This window comes from Schistocerca cancellata, chromosome 8 (assembly GCF_023864275.1).
Source record: "Schistocerca cancellata isolate TAMUIC-IGC-003103 chromosome 8, iqSchCanc2.1, whole genome shotgun sequence".
Classification (NCBI taxonomy): Eukaryota; Metazoa; Arthropoda; class Insecta; order Orthoptera; family Acrididae; genus Schistocerca; species Schistocerca cancellata.
The window spans coordinates 285,649,872-285,669,493 of NC_064633.1; the positions used below are offsets into that span (position 1 = coordinate 285,649,872).

The 19,622-nt window shown below is 40.7% G+C and overlaps 1 protein-coding gene across 1 annotated transcript in view; it reads right to left on the bottom strand.

Annotated features, from left to right (window-relative positions):
- LOC126094675 (calcium/calmodulin-dependent protein kinase type IV-like) overlaps positions 1-19,622 on the bottom strand; it is a 606,666-nt gene that overhangs the window by 151,985 nt on the left and 435,059 nt on the right. The window contains exon 4 of the mRNA XM_049909186.1: positions 16,382-16,450. Within this exon, the coding sequence (XP_049765143.1) occupies positions 16,382-16,450 (69 nt within the window). The remainder of the gene's footprint in view (positions 1-16,381; positions 16,451-19,622) is intronic.

Sequence of the window (19,622 nt, forward strand, 5' to 3'; positions counted from 1 at the left end):
TAAGTCCCACAGTGCTCAGAGCCATTTGAACCATTTGAACCTGGCGTTTCTACTAAGTCCCGTCTACAGCCACGAGAAGTCGATTAACAAGAATTTTGAATTACCCTGTATTATGAATGAAGTTAAAAGTCAGGTGTTGCAGGCGTCGCTGTAATAACGTTGAAAGGTCTCTGTTGGATTTCTTTCATGTTAATTGTTTAAAACTGTTGTCATTTACGGCATACATTCCACTTCTAAATTTACTGTGGTGTTTCCGACTATCTGGGAGGAGACTGAGCAGTGGAACGTGTTACTTTTACACATAATCAAGAACGATCTGTCACACTACTACACTTCAAAACACATTTTTTATGTAATTCATGTCACACAGTCTCATACAGAACCTACATCCGCTTTCTTTTATATACTGTACATGATAAGATACTGTCATCCCCCTTCCCTTCTGTGTGAAAGGACGAATGAGCAAATGTATTTCTAATTGCATGCTTGATGGTAGCAGACAAGCCTGTCTGCTAGAGAACAGTAGGACCAACGTCGGAACGGGTAGCTGCGCTTTCTAAAAGCAAAGAGGTTTCTATTCTTAGTATGGTCCTGTCCATCCCTTGTCATGTTGGTATAGGAAGCTGCCTCTCTGGTCACTTCCGTTTTGTATCTGGAAGCACCCTTGGTAGGGGCCCACGGCAGTCTGTCCGCAGCGAGCGTCTGAAGTGGTAAGATCTCTGGCTAAGCGCGTCTCTGCTAAGTCTGTAGGACAATGGATTTCTCAAGTTCAGCCTAACTGAAAATTTAATCACCTTTATTTCAGGTTTAGATCTAAAATATCTAATGTTATCTTAAATTGCAACGCAGTGTAATTTGAGTGTGAAGTTCAGAATATCCTCCAGTAGTTGCTTTGTCACTACTTTGTGAGTAAAGTGGAACCACGTGTTTGATGATCCGTAACTCTGACTAAGATCATCAATCTTAAATACGAATGTGTGTGAGATTATAATGTCTCGTCTTGACAATATTTTTCAATATAGCAACTTTTCTTTATGTTTCTTTGTGAGACCAGTACCACGTGCTTATACAATTGTTTGACCATCAGGTCAATAGTAAGACGATAATAACCAGTTGGAGGTTAAACTCTTTGTGTAAACCAAGTTGACCACGTGAAGCATGTGGTGTAATCATCAAAGTAGTCCTCAGCTATTCTTTTTGGGAAGATTTCACAGAGAGGTTGTATGAATTTAGTATACCAGTGTGTGGTAATTTCATGACAGACAGGATTGCGCTACGAACGTAACTTCTTTGGTTGAAAATTGAATCGGTTGGTTGTGGTTAATTTCCTCTTGCATATGTTTCAACGTTCTTCGTGTGTTATTTTATGAATGCAGTGTTGTATGCAGTCACCCAATCTTGGCTCCATATTTGATGTGCTCCGTAAGATTACAAACTCACATTTTCACTATCCTAAATAAATCACCAGTTTAGTTATGAATCAAGTTTAATATGCTGAAAGTTTAACGGAACAATGATCAATGTTAAAATAAATGTGCAAATATAAACTGATTTATTTCTTTTTATTTAAATTCTCTTTTTATATATGTATCACCAGTTGTCGTAAGATGACTATTAAAAGATTATAATTAATGTTGGTCTGGTTGGGAATTTGGTAAGCTAAACTGGGTACCTGGTGAAACAGTTGCTCAGTAATGCAAGATTAACTTCCCCAGATAGCTCACAGCTTTTAACCCGCTTTTATTGTCTTGAATATCAGCACCGCTTTCAGAACAACTTAATGCGTCAACATTACACATGGTGACTGTGTTCTGCGATTCCGCTAGACTCTGGAATCTCTGAAATGTTAGATTGCGAGCCTTCTATAATCTTAATTTTTTTTTCTGCAGCGCTCAAACAACTTTTGCTTTGTTTTGGAGCAGACTTTCAAAAGATTCACAGCTTTGTTGAGCGGCGTTGTGTTGTTTGTGTTGTTGTTTTGTTTTCTATATTTGTGTGTTTTATATGTGTGTGTTTTTTTTATCGCTTGTAAATTGCACTGACTTCGATCAAAGATATAATAAAATTGTTTTGCGTGTGAAAAATGTGCGTACTAGGTTGAGTACCTTTCGTGTGACTGTCGTAATTTTTGGGGGATACATTTATTCTGATCAGTGTGTTGCTTACCGGGTATAAATTGAACTAATGCAGACGCGGTCCAACAACTTAAATAACATGGACCAAGAGGATAATTTGATTTCGAATATTAACGCGTCAGAGGGTTCCGAAAATGCAATGGGGGAACACTTCAGATGAAATGCAAAACAGGACGAACGGGCTCACAGCAGAGCCAGAAATTTATTTGCCTCCAACTAACTAAATTGATTTGGCAGAACTCAAGAAAGCCTTATTGCATAAAAATAAAGAAAACGCAGAGGTATCAGAAAAATCGATCCGAGAGCTAGGTGAACAAATGTGGCAGAAATCTGAAAAATCGGTCCGCGAGCTAGGCAAACAAATAGACGAAAAACTAATCCAGCAGACAAATAAAGTCGGCAAGTCGATGCAGAGAGTGTTCGATGATATCTCACAAAGAATAAACAATCTGGCAAGCGAAATAAAAAGTGATATTATGAAAGAATTAGGTCATACATTTGAACAAACCAATGAGCGCCTGCAAGCCTTAGAACAGGGCAAGCGGAGTTGCGATGCGGAATCGAAAGAGAGCGAGGAACAGCTACTTAGGAACTTCCGAGCGCTGAGAGAAGAATGCCAAAGGGAACAGGAGCAGGTAGTCTCCAGGGTCCAGGACCCGCATCTCGTGGTCGTGCGGTAGCGTTCTCGCTTCCCACGCCCGGGTTCCCGGGTTCGATTCCCGGCGGGGTCAGGGATTTTCTCTGCCTCGTGATGGCTGGGTGTTGTGTGCTGTCCTTAGGTTAGTTAGGTTTAAGTAGTTCTAAGTTCTAGGGGACTGATGACCATAGATGTTAAGTCCCATAGTGCTCAGAGCCATTTGAACCACATCCAGGGTCCAGGAGGCGGAAACGCATTGCCCCGCGTCCGTTAGCAACACAGTAGCAGACAACAGTCAAGCGATTCACGCACTCGAACAGCAAGCAGAACAATTGAAGCAGACTGGGGCAGAGGACAACAGACAAATACCTGATAAGATTGCGGCATTAGCGGACATCGTAGGCACGATGAAGGTGACGGAGAGTGATAACAATACTACACCGGTAGCGGTCACGGAGACCGAGGAAGTGCGTTCACGCCTTAGATTTCAGAAGGGACAGTTCGAAGTGAACAGGCGGCACAAAACTGTAACAGGCAAATTACAAGAACGCGTGGCGCATCTGGAAAGCCGCATGGGGTGTGATTCTGAACTCGCCAATAGCACTAAAAAGTGCTGTACGAACAGTGCAGAGAGGGACTCTGGCCACGAGGGAGATTTTGGCTACAGGGAAGAATATATTTTGAGGGGCAGACATGAGAAAAATAGAAATATTCAAAGGCCTCACCGGGAGGAAATGCGGGGATTTGATTCCAAACATTTCTTTACGGTGAGAAAGTTTGAGATATTTCGAAATTCGCAAAAAGAAATACATCCACGAGCATGGCTCGAGCAATTTGAATTCTGTCTTCCCCCCGACTGGGCAAGTTCACATAAGATAGAATATATATGTGGCTATTTGGAAGGCGAACCGCGATTCGCATGAGGTTGGCAGCGCGACACTGCAGCTCCACTCGTGAGTTTCGACAAGCCTTTCTGTCCGCCTATTTGTCGGAAGCGGCACAAGATAGGGTCAAGCATGGCATAATTATGCTGCCAAATGTGAACCAGTCTGGTTTTGGCAGCCCAGCACGCCTGTTCGACCACATGCTGCAGGCGAATCAACTTCTATACGACCCATACGGGCCTGCGGAACTAATTAAGATATGCATCACCAAATTGCCAATGCACTTGCGCCACTTCATTCTTGCAGGACGATGCAAAGAGGACGTGGAAACGTTTAAGACACTTCTCCAAGAGTTGGAATATAATAAAGGAGAATGCCCGCCTAATCAGGCACAAAGTTATTACGGGGCACAGCAGCGTGACCGCAGTCGTGGCCGTAGTATTAATCAACGGCGTGACTGGTCGTCGCGACACGAGCGGAACAATAATCGGGACCGGCCGTATAGAAACTGGGGTAACAGTCGCGAACACAGGTGGAACAACGGAAATGATCGAGGACGTGGACAAGATAGTGAACGCAACACGTACGGCAACCAGAATCGATACTACGATGAACACTGTGGGAATAGGATTGTAGGCGGAGCACCACATGATGTTGAAATTCGGCCAGCTAACCCTAGGCATAATCCAGCAAATGGAAATGAACAAAACCGGCAATGACAAATGATCAGTGCAGAAGGTGCCCGATCGGAACAAATGAGCGATAATGATAAAGATGTTTCTATGTGATTGATTGAAGTGATGTTTGTGATTTTTTTTCTTTCCTTGTGCAATTAGGATTTAGGTTGGTTCAAATGTGAAGATAAAAGGTTTTTTTGTGAACGAGTAAAATGCTGTTTATGGTTTTTTTGTGTAAATTGAAAAGAGTCGCTCCTGAGAGAAACAAGATCTGTGTTGAATTAATGCAAAACTCAGGGGAATATCCGATCTGTGGGTATTGTGGGTCTAGCAAACCCAGGTCCCCAGCTGTTAGTAGCCTTGTTTCCGATTTTTTGCTTTCAGTGCTACTATCTATCTATTACTATTCTATATCTGTCAGTATAAATGAGGATCTCTTACTGTAGTATGCGTACTGTATGAATATTTTAATATAGGAGAACTCTGAGAAAGGAGTGAGTAAGTTTAGAATTTCGAAAACAGGATGCAATAAAACGATTGTTTAATCAATGGCTTTCCAATATGCGATGATATGTTAATATTGATGATATATGTCTTTTTTGTTCTTTATAGCTGAGTACGTAGAGTGCTGTTTGTGGATTTCGTAAGTAGATTGATTCCCTTTAAGGTGAAAGGAGAACTGTGGTTTGGGTAATTTATGTGGGCACTAAATATTATTGTGGTAGTCAAATGACGAACAGTTTTCCAGCAAATGGAGAATGGGACAGAAATATGGATCCTCTTTTTGTAGGATTGATTGATGTTGAGCCATAGCCTGAAAAATTATTCTGTGTTAATACTTGTCCTAGAAAAGTGACGTTTATGTGTTTTGCTGATGCTGTGAGCATTACAGCTTACTGTTTCCGCTGGTGCGGGATGCACTGCAGCCTATATGAGTTGAGCTGAAGAAATTTCCCTCTCGAAGGTAGAGGAAGATTTAATAATTTTGATTATGGGACCGAAGGAAAGCTTGGTTTAATGTAATAAGGATGAAGCAAAACATTTGTCATTTAAACTACAGGGGGTTTCGGATCTTTTGTGTCAGTTATAAGTTCGATAGGATGTTAAGATGGAACTGTTTTACAGAATAGAGGAGACCACAATTTTGCCATTCATGAGAAATGAATCCAGAATAACCACCAAAGGCAAAATAACTGTATGATGAAAATATTTTTACCCTTCTCAGAGTCATCTGTGTGATTAATTTTTGTGACAACGTAATTCTAGATGAAATTGTCTTACTGTTTTATGTATAAACATATGAGTATGATAAATGTACAATTGTGAGTCTCTTATCAGGTGTGTCAACTGGTATAAATGTTTTGGCGTGTAAATAAACATTGTTATTTTCACTATCTATGTTTAAGGAAAGTTTCTCCATATTTATCATGTGACAAGACATATGCCGCGAGCATCAAGAAGAGGACGAATTAGAACAATGTTGTAGTGGTATAAACACTGTGTTGAAGTAGCATTGAAGTAGCTTGTTGGATTAACTAGTAGTGGATTGAAATAGAATTTTGAGTATTACATGTTTATCGGTAGTTAGTTTGTAGTATAGACAACTGGTGTGCATGTGTGTTTGTAAATAACATGTGAACCCTATGCTGTCCTGGCCCATACTTGCACAAGGCATAATCCTATTCATTTTAGTGAATTAATAAGTAGCGTTTGATTTATTAAAACGCAAGTGAATTGTTTAAATTTGAAGCATACCACATTAGTGATGTGGATTTAGATTTTATATTGTCAGTTTACTTAATTTTTATTTTCATACTGTCAAGTCATTTCACTGTTATTTTTTTTATATTGTCAAGTCATTTAAATTTTATTTTTATATTGTCAATTCATGTAACATTTTTATTTGCAAAAAAATTAAGTCTCACTTTTTTTTTCTTAAAAATTGTGAAAGACAATACTAAGCGGTATTATGTATGACATTTTGTAATCACATAACTATGATGAACAATTTTTGTGAATGCAGTTGAGAATGTGAAAGCGAACCAGCTAAACTCTTACGAGACAGCGGGAGCAGCGAGGAGGAGGACTAGTTGCAAACAGGCGGGTTTCTCAGCAGGACACACTGTCAACCGGCAACTTCGGGAGTGCGGTCAACAACAAAAGAAGGGTACAGGGCAAACAATTTCTCTTGCACCCGGAGCTAATGGCCGACCGCACTGGTGCGACCCTTCGTTGAGGCAGTGACCTGAGATGGCCGAGCGGTCCACCGCGCGGAAATCCATCTGCCGGCAATGCACCACAGGCACACGCACGCGACAGTGACGAGACGGCCGCGGTGAAACGACAGGGGATAAAGGGGCGTGGAGCCTTTTGACAGGTACTGTCCAGAGAATCTTGCAGACGTCAACGACGACTATCAACATTTCTTGGCGGAAGCCCATTGTCAAGTGACAGTAAATCATGGTTCGGTGTTCTGTGGTTGCTAAGGGTGGCACAAAGAAGAGCCACTAAGTGTCATTCTTGCCCAGGAATAACAAACTGGCGAGCCAGTTGAGGATAACTCAAGAATTTAACAACACAAAGGGCATGGAGCCTTTTGACACGTACTGTCCAGAGAAACTGGCAGACTTCAACGACGCCTATCAATATTTCCTGGCGGATGCCCACTGTCAGGCGACAGTAAATCATGGTTCGATGTTCTCTGGTCGCTAAGGGTGCCACAAAGAAGAGCCATTAAGTGTCATCCTTGCCCAGGAATATCAACCTGGCGAGTCAAACGAGGATACCGCACGAATCTGACAACACAAACAATGAACCAAATCGAGATGTACGTGACATGGGCCACTAAGAGAAACTTCATGCGAGGGCAGAGACGGCGGGATTGCACGCAACAGATGGATAAAAATCCCTACTGACAGCTGCGGCGCCGAGGCCCACCCCTCCCCCCTCCTTTATATTGTGCCTCGGAACAGTGGAACTACTGAGTGTGCCAGTGAACAGTGATTATACGGTTCTTAGTCCAATGGATATACGTGTGTTTCTTTCAGAGAAACTTTGACTCGTGTATTTTGCAGGGGTTCGATTTATTGGTGTTTTTTTATTAGACTGACTCGTGTATTTCGCAGGTGTTCTATTTATTGTTTTTTTTAGGCATTGACTCCTGTATTTTGCAGGTGTTTTGTTTATTGGTGTTTTTGTTTTTTTGTTTTTAGATGTTGACTACTGTACTTTCAGAGCTGTTCTATTCTTAATGTTTATTTTTGTGTGATGTATTAGATTTGTGATATTTTGTTTTGTTAAATCATTCCTGTGCATTGCTTCGTTGATCAGTCAGATAGCTATTTATTCACATTGGACTGTGATCGATTAGCCTTTGCATGAGGCATATTTATAGTGAGGAATCCCATAAGGGTAACAATCACGTAACTGATTGTAGTTTCAGTATGACGACACAGTGATCATTGTTTGCTAACTAACTGAAATATAGTAGAGTGATTAAATTAGTGCCACAAAGTTATTTTAATTCCACAAATTATTAGTTTTATAAGATATATAATATTCTTGCGATAACCACTTTGTAAAACATGTTTCTTCTCTTATTATCTTTTTTTTTTTGCTTTTGAGGATTGTGCATTGTAATGTTCTGCTTTATAATACTAATGTTATTTTCATGTTTTTTTAAATTTCTGTGGCACCTTTGCTATTTTCATAAAGTTTTCTTGTTAATAAACAGCCACAAATTTTACTAGAATCAGTTAGCTCTTGCAATGAGCAAATACTTGTGAACTCCATAAGGGTAACAACCAGAAATTGTTTTCATATTAATGACACAGGGACCATTGTTTTTACTTGCTGACCGAATTAGGTCTACACTATCTTTTAAATAAGTGTCACAGATTATTTTATTTTTCTCTCTGAAATTGGTAGATTCTAAAGAGAGTTGAAATTATTGTGTTTTAGCAAATAGCTGGAGACCTTTTGCCTTTTCTTCACATTTCAGTTTAAGTTGGGTGTGAGAAGCCTGCTTGGGAATGTCTTAGAATGGCCAGAAAATTCCCTGCACGTTCTTTTCCCGGAGCATTGGGGTTATGAAAGGTCACTGTTGGATTTCTTTCATGTTAATTGTTTAAAACTGTTGTCATTTACGGCATACATTCCACTTCTAAATTTACCGTGGTGTTTCCGACTATCTGGGAGGAGACTGAGCAGTGGAACGTGTTACTTTTACACATAATCAAGAACGATCTGTCACACTACTACACTTTAAAACACATTTTTTATGTAATTCATGTCACACAGTCTCATACAGAACCTACATCCGCTTTCTTTTATATACTGTACATGATAAGATACTGTCATCCCCCTTCCCTTCTGTGTGAAAGGATGAATGAGCAAATGTATTTCTAGTTGCATGCTTGATGGTAGCAGACAAGCCTGTCTGCTAGAGAACAGTAGGACCAACGTCGGAACGGGTAGCTGCGCTTTCTAAAAGCAAAGAGGTTTCTATTCTTAGTATGATCCTGTCCGTCCCTTGTCATGTTGGTATAGGAAGCTGCCTCTCTGGTCACTTCCGTTTTGTATCTGGAAGCACCCTTGGTAGGGGCCCACGGCAGTCTGTCCGCAGCGAGCGTCTGAAGTGGTAAGATCTCTGGCTAAGCGCGTCTCTGCTAAGTCTGTAGGACAATGGATTTCTCAAGTTCAGCCTAACTGAAAATTTAATCACCTTTATTTCAGGTTTAGATCTAAAATATCTAATGTTATTTTAAATTGCAACGCAGTGTAATTTTGAGTGTGAAGTTCAGAATATCTTCCAGTAGTTGCTTTGTCACTACTTTGTGATTAAAGTGGAACCACGTGTTTGATGATCCATAACTCTGACAAAGATCATCAGTCTTAAATGCGAATGTGCGTGAGATTATAACGTCTTGTCTTGACAATATTTTTCAATATAGCAACTTTTATTTATGGTTCTTTATGTTTCTTTGTGAGACCAGTACCACGTGCTTATACAATTGTTTGACCCATCAGGTTAATAGTAAGACGATAGTAACCAGTTCGAGGTTTTTATTTTGTAAATTGCGTTTCGGTTTAATTTATTTTAATTATCAAAATTATTGTGGAGTTACACTCCTTGTGTAAACCAAGCTGACCACGTGAAGCATGTGGTGTAATCATCAAAGTAGTCCTCAGCTATTCTTTTCGGGAAAATTTCACAGAAAGTTAGTATGAATTTAGTATACCAGTGTGTGGTAATTTCATGACAGACAGGATTGCGCTGCGAATGTAACTTCTTTGGTTGAAAATTGAATCGGTTGGTTGTGGTTAATTTCCTCTTGCATATGTTTCAACGTTCTTCGTGTGTTATTTTATGAATGTAGTGATGTATGCAGTCTCCAAATCTCGGCTCCTTATTTGATGTGTTCCATAAGATTACAAACTCACATTTTCACTATATTAAATAAATCACCAGTTTAGTTATGAATCAAGTTTAATATGCTGAAAGTTTAACGGAACAATGATCAATGTTAAAAAAAATGTCCAAATATAAACTGAATTATTTCTTTTTATTTAAATTATCTTTTTATATATGTATCACCGGTTGTCGTACGATGATTATTAAAAGATTATAATTAATGTTAGTCTGGTTGGGAATTTGGTAAGCTAAACTGGATACCTGGTGAAACAGTTGCTCAGTAATGCAAGATTAACTTCCCCGGATAGCTCACAGCTTTTAACCCGCTTTCATTGTCTTGAATATCAGCACCGCTTTCAGAACAACTTAATGCATCAACATTACAACGTAACTGGCAACCACAGACGGGTCTGAGAGAGCAAATAGACGTGGAAGGTCACAGCTGCGATTTGCGCTTGCGTGTTCTGCTATTCGCCATCGTTCGGCTCTTTCATGCAGATGAAGTGAAATATAAACTGAAGAGCCAAACAAACTGGAACATCTGTCTAATATTGTGTACGGCCGCTGCGAGCACGCAGAATGTCACAACACGACTTGGCATGGTCTCGACTAATGTCTGAAGTAGTGCTGGAGGGAACTGACATCATGAATCCTGCAGGGCTGTCCATAAATCCGTAAGAGTACGAGGGCTGGAGTTCTCTTCTGAACAGCATGTTACAAGGCATCCCAGATATGCTCAATAATGCTCGTGTCTAGGGAGTTTGGTGGCCAGCGGAAGTGTTTAAACTCAGAAGAGTGTTCCTGGAGCCACGATCTAGCAATTCCGGACGTATGGAGTGTCGCATTGTCCTACTGGAATTGCCCAAGTCTGTCGGAATCCACAATGGATATGAATGGATGCAGGTGATTAGACAGGAAGCTTACTTACGTGCCACCTGTCGGAGTCGTATCCAGACGTATCAGGGGTCCCATATCTCTCCATCTGCACACTCCCCGCACCATTACAGAGCCTTCACCAGCTTGAACAGTCAACTGCTGACATGCAGGGTCCATGGATTCATGAGGTTGTCTCCATACCCGTACACGTCCATCCGTTCAATACAATTCGGAACGAGATTCGTTCGACCAGGCAACATGTTTCCAGTCATTAACAGTCCAATGTTGATGCAGACGGCTCCAGACGAGGAGTAAAGCTTTGCGTCGTGCAGTCATCAAGCTTACACTAGTGGGCCTCTGGCTCTGAAAGCCCTAATCGATGATGTTTCGTTGAATGGGTCGCACACTGACACTTGCTGATGGGCCAGCACTGAAATCTGCAGGAATTTGCAGAAGGGTCGCACCTTTGTCACGATGAACGATTCTCTTCGTTCGTCGTTGGTCCCGTTCTCGCAAGATGTTTTTCCGGGCGCAGCGGTGTCGAATATTTGATGTTTTACGGGTTCCTGATATTCACGGTAGACTCGTGAAATGGTCGTACGGCAAATTTCCCACTTCATCGCTACCTCGGAGATGCCGTGTCCCACCGCTCGTGGACTGGAACATCACGTTCAAACTCACTTAAATCTTGATAAGCTGCCATTCTAACAACTGGGCCAGACACTTGTTGTATGATATAGGCGCCGCCGGAGTGCCCGTGCGTTTCTAGGCGCTACAATCTGGAACCGCGAGACCGCTACGGTCGCAGGTTCGAATCCTGCCTCGGGAATGGATGTGTGTGATGTCCTTAGGTTAGTTAGGTTTAAGTAGTTCTAAGTTCTAGGGGACTGATGACCTGAGAAGTTGAGTCCCATAGTGCTCAGAGCCATTTGAACCATTTTTTATACAGGCGCCGCCGACCGCAGCGCCGTGTTCTGTCTGGTTTCATATCTCTGTATTTGAATACTCAATCTATATCAGTTTCTTTGGTGCTTCAGTGTAGAATGCTGTGGCGTCAATTAAAAACGCTGGGGAACAGTGATTCTGGAGCAGTAAAATTTTGACCTTTTCCTGGTTATATTTGGGCCACTTATTACAAAAATGCTTACAATTTTTGTCCCATTAGCTCTAGCTTTCTAGATATAGCTTGTCCACGTTATATGCTAATCTAACCACACTGTTCCACATATACAACTACATTACTCACATACAATTAAATGCAGGTGACATTTAGATGACTCAAGCACTTCCACTTTTATTAAGCGGTTGAATTGATCTAACGACCATCTTTTATTTACACATAAGTCGCGTTAAGTTCATTAGTTTCCTTCCATTAGGTCACTGGCACATCGTTTCTGTGGCTTCTCCGTTGCATTGATCTCGGAAATACACTCTGGATACTCCAACAGCAAGCCGCCGACGTACGTATAGCCCATACTCCACGATAGCGTTCTTCCATTGAACTTATTTCCTGGAGAAAACACTCATCCTATTCCTCGCTTACAACACCAAGACAATCTGAAAACCCGTCGAAATGGCTGTGGAGATACTGTAATTTTATGCTCACGTTACAACCAAGTGCACAAAAACTAGTGAGTCTATTCTCCAGTAGTTCTTCATAGTTAGGAGCCTTACAGTTTCCAAAGAAATTCTTTACTACCTTGCAGAATGAGGACCACTCAGCTGCCTCAGATTCCTCATTGAGCCTTGAAATTTCCGGTCATTTATCAGCTGACGGATTTATATCAATCAAATATACCTGTTTTTTTCTCCTTACTCAATGTAAGACATTTTTTACGTAGCCAAACCATTTTCCATGTCTATTCAGAACCTTGATTAGCTGCTTCATTAATACAAGTTTGATATACAGTGATTCCAGTACGATGTTATTTCTATCAGCCAAAAGGTCTGTGATGATTTTCTTTCTTCAACGATCATGCATTCACCAAGAGGTCGCTGTATTTTCACCTGGTGTGATCTTTATCTCTAGCGTCCCATCGGCGTATAAAACGTGGGTATTTGGTGTAAGAGAATTACTTATCTTGAGATAAACGCAGATAACCCATTATTGGCTGCAGAATTGAGATACTCTCCAAGACTGTGCCTACAGCCGCTTGATTTTCAAGCATAGCAACTCAGTGATCAGTTGGGAATTTTCTTGTACTTGTTCACATTATGCAAAAGAAGACATTTTAGGCTGCGTTTGGAGTTGTATAGCCGCCATTCACCTGGTGGGCAAATCCGTATATCGTTTCACGAACAGTCCTTCAACACTGGCAAAAAAAAAAAAAGCAAATTCGTTTTCCTTTATGAAGAATGGCAGGAAACATGTTTCTCGTTTGCGACAGAATGTGACTTTTGTTCGCGGTAACAGGCAGTGTTCATTTGCAGCCTGGAAGCTAACAATTCAGGCCACTTTCTTGGAAGACTTAGATGGCTAATTATGTAGTTCACTTCCGTTTGATTAAAGCCGTTTGCAACTGATGAAGGTCCTGCAGAATCACTGTCATTTTGTTCAGCATAGCTTTCAGCTGATTCATACTCTTCTTCTGATGACTCTAGAAGATTGGTAAATATATTAACAGGTGTCTGAATGTAGAAGGGGGCGTCTTGCGTAGCATAGATAGGGATAGTTCCAACTTTATTAGTTATTGCAGTTGATATCCTTTTGCTCACGGTGTTTTACCACCTCAGCCGATAGGCCATGACGGAATCGAGGCGTACGCCCCGCAATATTTCTCAAACGATTTTACAGAAACCAGTCTGAAAAAAAAATAATTAATGCTTTACTAGTAGCTTTATATATCAGCTTCATTATGATGTGCCCATCATTTAGGTAACGGTCATAGTTATTGTGATACTCACGTGGAAGTAAGACACTGCGCGAAATTCGAAAAAGTTGGCGTGAAAAATAGATGCAGCTATGATTTTGCGTTTGGTGCATATTACATAATATGTTGATTTACATGAAATTTATCTAACATATTGAATTTTTTTTAGACTTGCGTAGAGGCGTCTATCTGTCACCAATCTCGAGAACATTGATGTGATGCAGCACACTCGTTTGCGATCCTACCGCCCCAACGATAAAGCCAGAGTGAAATACCCACAACGTTTCTCATATTTCATAAACGGTTTGAGACATCGAGATGAGATTTTGGCAAATGATAGTATGCAAAGAGGAGAGGATTTTTCCGTATGGTTATTATGAAAAACTTCGTTATCTAGGGTGTTATTCCACTAAATACAAACTTTTTTGATGAAAGAATGTAGTTTTTAAGGGTCATCGATAGCTGGTGAAATGAGAAATGCAGTGGGTTTTGGAACAACGTAAATGAAGACATTAAACCTTTATTTTGTACTGAGGATGTGTTTTTTTTATAAGGTTTCTCAGTTAATAAACTTAATAAACCACTATTTCAGAATTCTCTCGTAATTGCGTCTGCACAACATACTAATGAGGCGAGATTGTGTAAATTCCGCTGTATTTGGCAAAAGGAACAAATTTTAACATGGCACAAGTGATATGTGTAGGTTTTACTCAAAATTCGCCACTCGTGATGAAACTTCCCCTTTGTATGTAAAGAATGACAGTGCTGGAAAAACTCTTACATTATTTGATTTTCAAACAGCTGGGCAAAACTCAAAGTACTAAGTTTTCTCTTTACTTATTCTGATCAACACTAAACTGACACACAATATTTTAGAGCAACGGAACTGACTTTCAATATTCCCTACAAAAGAATGGCCCTGTCAAACAATAACTTATACCTTTCATGAATCACTTACCTCACAAAAATCTTCGTTACTCGAACTACTGCAATACAGCGAACGCCAATACTGCCAGCTAAATAAAAGAATTCTAACTACAGAAGACACTATATATATATATATATATATATATATATATATATATATATATATATATATATATATAATTTTGTGGCATCCAATTAAAGAAATTTCCTTTTTCTGACGGACACACGTCCAGGTCGTCCGCTCATAGTAACCTCTCAAAAGTCTGCCATCTCTCTCCCTACACCCACCACTGCTGGCGGCTCACCTCCAACTGCCCAACGCTACGCGCTGTTCACATCCAACAGCCCAACACTACACTAGCGAATATTCCAACAATGAGTCCAACCAGCCACAGACTGCACACAGCGCAGTCAGCGATCTTCATACAGAGCACTACGAGGCGTTACCAACATAAAAACCTGAACAGCCTACTTACAGTGACACTTCGCTGAAAGTTACAAATGGTTAACAAGCCAGGAGAAAATAGATCGCTGCATTTTCGGCTAAATTCTTTTTAGATACTAACCAAAGCAGGGGTGGCAGATCTTTTTGAATGGCCACCATGCAAGTGTGAACACGGAGGGGCTACACTTAATATTTACAAAAAATGTGAGTGTAGGCTCCAGATTAGAACGGCACTTTCTCTCCAACGCTCGGCATTTTCCCTATACCTGCCCACAACCCTTACCGCTACCACCCTTCCCACAGGTGCCCTGATGTCTGGCGCTTCCACCAGCAACGGTATTTGGCGCGGGCTCTAGCTGTTGACAGGTACGAAAATTGTAACTCATTTATAAAGGCTTTAACTCTATTCTGTGACTCAGCTTCACTATGCAAAAAAGTATTTACACTGTAGTGAATAAGAACAACATAATTTTTTCGGTATTAATGGTGACTGTGTTCAGTGGCTGTTGATTGAATTATTTGAAGAAATACAGCAATCAACCACTTCGTTTGTATAGTTTTATTTAATGCAAGTACGCAGTTTGGCTTTCACTATCTTCAACTTGCATGATACATTAAATCTTGATAAGTATAACTATTTAGTGACTGCAGTTTGGAAGCAGCAGCTGCCCTGTGCAAAAACTTGGAAAGCGCAGCTGTAGCATCAAAAATCTTGTAAATAAAAACGCTACAGATGCAGATCTATTGTACTATGCAAATTGAAGATGGGTGAAAGTCCGAAACAAGTCCTTGGATACGATAAAGCCATAAAAAACAGGTTCCAAAGAGCTATCAACAATCCAGCTATCAAAATGATCGTGCGTTATAAATAAAAAAAATGGGGTACAATGGGCGAGCAGCTCGTCGTTAGCTACACTCCGTACGACTGGACAATGTTACCTGCCGTCATGTGTAGTGCGAATAGTGTAGTATGGAATGGAAGTTTCTTTCTTGGTTGAGATGTGGTCTCTCATTCCGCTTCAGAAAACGTTAAACATCGAAGGATATGAATATATTTTACCGCACTGTGTACTGCATATAGTAAAGGAATAGTTTGAAAATAATGATTGTTTGTGTCAGCATGATAGTGGACCCTGCCATAAAGCAGCGTCTGTGAGGAAATAGTTTGCTGACAATAACATTTCTGAAATGGTCTGGTCTGACCAGGGTTCCGACTTGAAACTAATGGAACACGTTTGGGCCGAGTTAGAACAACATTGCCAACATTTCTACTTTCCCCAATTTCTGCTCTTGAGGATGAATGTGTTGCCATTCTTCGACACACTTTCACACACCTCACTGGAAGTGTCCCCAGAAGAGTTCAAATGGTCATCAAGGCGAAAGGTGTACCCCATATTAGTGTCCACTAATAGGGGTCTGGACACTTCTGATCAGATAATGTGCTTATTATTAGTATCAGCTAATTAAATTGCTTGATTTGGAAGCAAATTTCTGTAAAGTTACGGTAGAGCACTTACGATGTTGGGATGTCTGAGCGTCCGTAGGATCGGCAGCTGCTTCATCGCCGCACTCCTTACCAGCCGCGCCTGCAACAAAAAAATGGCAGCCGACTCACTCATCTGGCTCCAGAAAAGTATGCTGGATACAGTATCACTTGCGGTCCAAACACATTAACTGAAGGAAGAAAGGAAGATTAAATAAACGTCCCATCTACATCGTCGTCACTAGAGATGGAGCACAAGTTCGTGTTAGGGCAGTGTGGGGAAGAAAATAGACCCTGCCCTTTTCAAATCAACCATCCAAGCATTTGCCTTATGTGATTTATGGAAATCACGGAAAAACTTTATCTGTATGGCCAGAGGGGTATTTGATCGGACCTCTGAATATGTGATCCGAAGCAGGCGGGACACAGGACAGAGGATTCTCTCGTGTATCCAATGTGTTATCAGTTCGAAGATTTACATTCATTCATCGTGTTTCGTAGATCTCGTCAACAAAGAGAGCTCTCAGGATGTGGAACGAGCTCAGTTATACGTTAAGAAAGGAGAAATTGAGATACACTTAATCTATATGCTATATTAACAATACACTACCACTGCATTACTTAGTGCTAGTCATGCTTATGCCAGCTAAACTTAATCATATAAATTAGAAAGATACCTACTTCTTTCAACAAGCCACAGTTAGAGTAGCTACTGTTTACCTGGTTTTAATAGCTTCACGTGTGCTTGACTTTCAAAGAACATATTTACCAGCATATGGAAATGCTGAGACCTATTTACAGTCTATTACTACTCATACAGTTTGACAATGAGCACTGATATTTGCCTTGTATCTAACAGAAGTTTTCAGTCCCTAAAAATACATATTCAGAGAAGTGATAGAACCGTTTCTAACGAAGTATGTTTTTAAGCATCTTGTGAATTGGTACGGCTTCTCAATTTTTTGCTTTATGTTAGACTCGATCTTGTTGGATAACCTTGCACCAGAGTACATAACTCTACTCTGGGCCCTAGAAACGAGGGCAAAGTCTGCATGAGACTAGTCGGTGTGCCTTGCGTTGTACAGTGTGTTCACTTTAAGTTGGTCGACCGCTCCCTAGTTCCAAATAGGTAGAAGCTGGACGGCTTCGGCCGGTAGTGTATTGCTTTTGGCTGTGGCCAACATTGGCTAGTTGACAGTACTGCGTGAGATAACCAATGTCGTCTGCTGTGATACTTTTTAGCACTTAACTGTATTTAGTACTGTTTACTTTCCATTTGGCTATTTCAGCAGTTACGTTCTTTATTTAACTTGAGGACTCATATGAGCATTTGAGATGTGTTGCGAACATCATTTAAGGGATTATTTACTTCTGTGCGTGATTTCTGCTTCCATATAGGCACGAAGCACGGTTTATGGTGCCATCGCTGTAGGAGTCAAGTGTGGCTTGTTACCTCCCGCACAGTTCGTAACCGTGTATGGCTCTGTGTGGGAGCCGGGCTTACTTCCTCCGCTCCCCGCTAGACCCAAGTGAAATCAGTCAATTTACAGTAAACACAGTCTAACTGTGCGAATTGCAGTTCAGCTGAGACTAATTTTTATTATGTAATTATTGAGTAAATGTCTTGGAAAATGAATGTAATAAACCCAAAATCCTTAAACAATGTCTTGCGTATAATGTATGACCAAGTGCATTATACAATATTCTCACTACTCTCTTCTGCTGAATCACCTTTACTCTTACTTTACGTGCAATACACCATTGTTGTTGTTGTTGTTGTTGTTGTGGTCTTCAGTCCAGAGGCTGGTTTGATGCAGCTCTCCATACTACTCTATCCTGTGCAAGCTTCTTCATCTCCCAGTACCTACTGCAACCTACTTCATTTTGAATCTGCTTAGTGTATTCATCTCTTGGCCTCCCTCTACGAGTTTTACCCTACAAGCTGCTCTCCAGTACTAAACTGGTGATGTCTTGATACCTCTCCTCCCCAATTCTATTCAATACTTCCTCATTAGTTATGTGATCTTCCCATCTAATCTTCAACATTCTTCTGTAGCACCACATTTTGAAAGCTTCTATTCTCTTCTCGTCTAACCTATTTATTATCCACGTTTCACCTCCGTACATGGCTACACTCCATACAAATGCTTTCAGAAACGACTTCCTGACACTTAAATCTATACTCGATGATAACAATTTTCCCTTCTTCAGAAACGCTTTCCTTGCCATTGCCAGTCTACATTTGATATCCTCTCTACTTCGACCATCATTAGTTATTTCGCTCCCCAAATAGCAAAACTCATTTACTACTTTCAGTGTCTCACTTCCTAATTTAATTCCCTTAGCATCACCCGATTTAATTCGACTACATTCCATTATCCTCGTTTTGCTTTGTTGATGTTCATTTTATATCCTCCTTTCAAGACAGTGTCTACTCCGTTCAATTGCTCTTCCAAGTCCTTTGCTGTCTCTGACAGAATTACAATGTCATCGGCGAGCCTCAAAGTATTTATTTCTTCTCCATGGATTTTAATTCCTACTCCGAATTTTTCTTTTGTTTCCTTTACTGCTTTCTCAATATACAGATTGAATAACATCGGGGAGAGGCTACAACCCTGTCTCGCTCCCTTTCCAACCACTGCTTCCATTTAATGCCCCTCGACTCTTATATCTGCCATCTGGTTTCTGTACAAATTGTAAATAGCTTTTAGCTCCCTGTATTTGACCCCTGCCACCCTCAGAATTTGAAAGAGAGTGACCGGCCTGAGTGGCCGAGCGGTTCTAGGCGCCACAGTCTGGAACCGCGCGACCGCTACGGTCGCATGTTCGAATCCTGCCTCGGGCATGGATGTGTGTGATGTCATTAGATTAGTTAGGTTTAAGTAGTTCTAAGTTCTCAGAAGTTAAGTCCCATAGTGCTCAGAGCCACATGAGCCATTTTGAAAGAGAGTATTCCAGTCAACATTGTCAAAAGTTTTCTCTAAGTCTACAAAAGCTAGAAACGTAGGTTTGCCTTTCCTTAATCTATTTTATAAGAAAAGTTGTATTGCCTCACGTGTTCCAACATTTCTACGGAATCCAAACTGATCTTCCCCGAGGTCGGCTTCTACTAGTTTTTCAATTCGTCTGTAAGGAATTCGTTTAGTATTTTGCAGCTGTGACTTACTAAACTGATAGTTCGGTAATTTTCAAATTTCTCAACACCTCCTTTCTTTGGGACTGGAATTCCATAGGTTCAGTAATAGTTACCAGTTGCCTTTAAATGAGACTGTCTC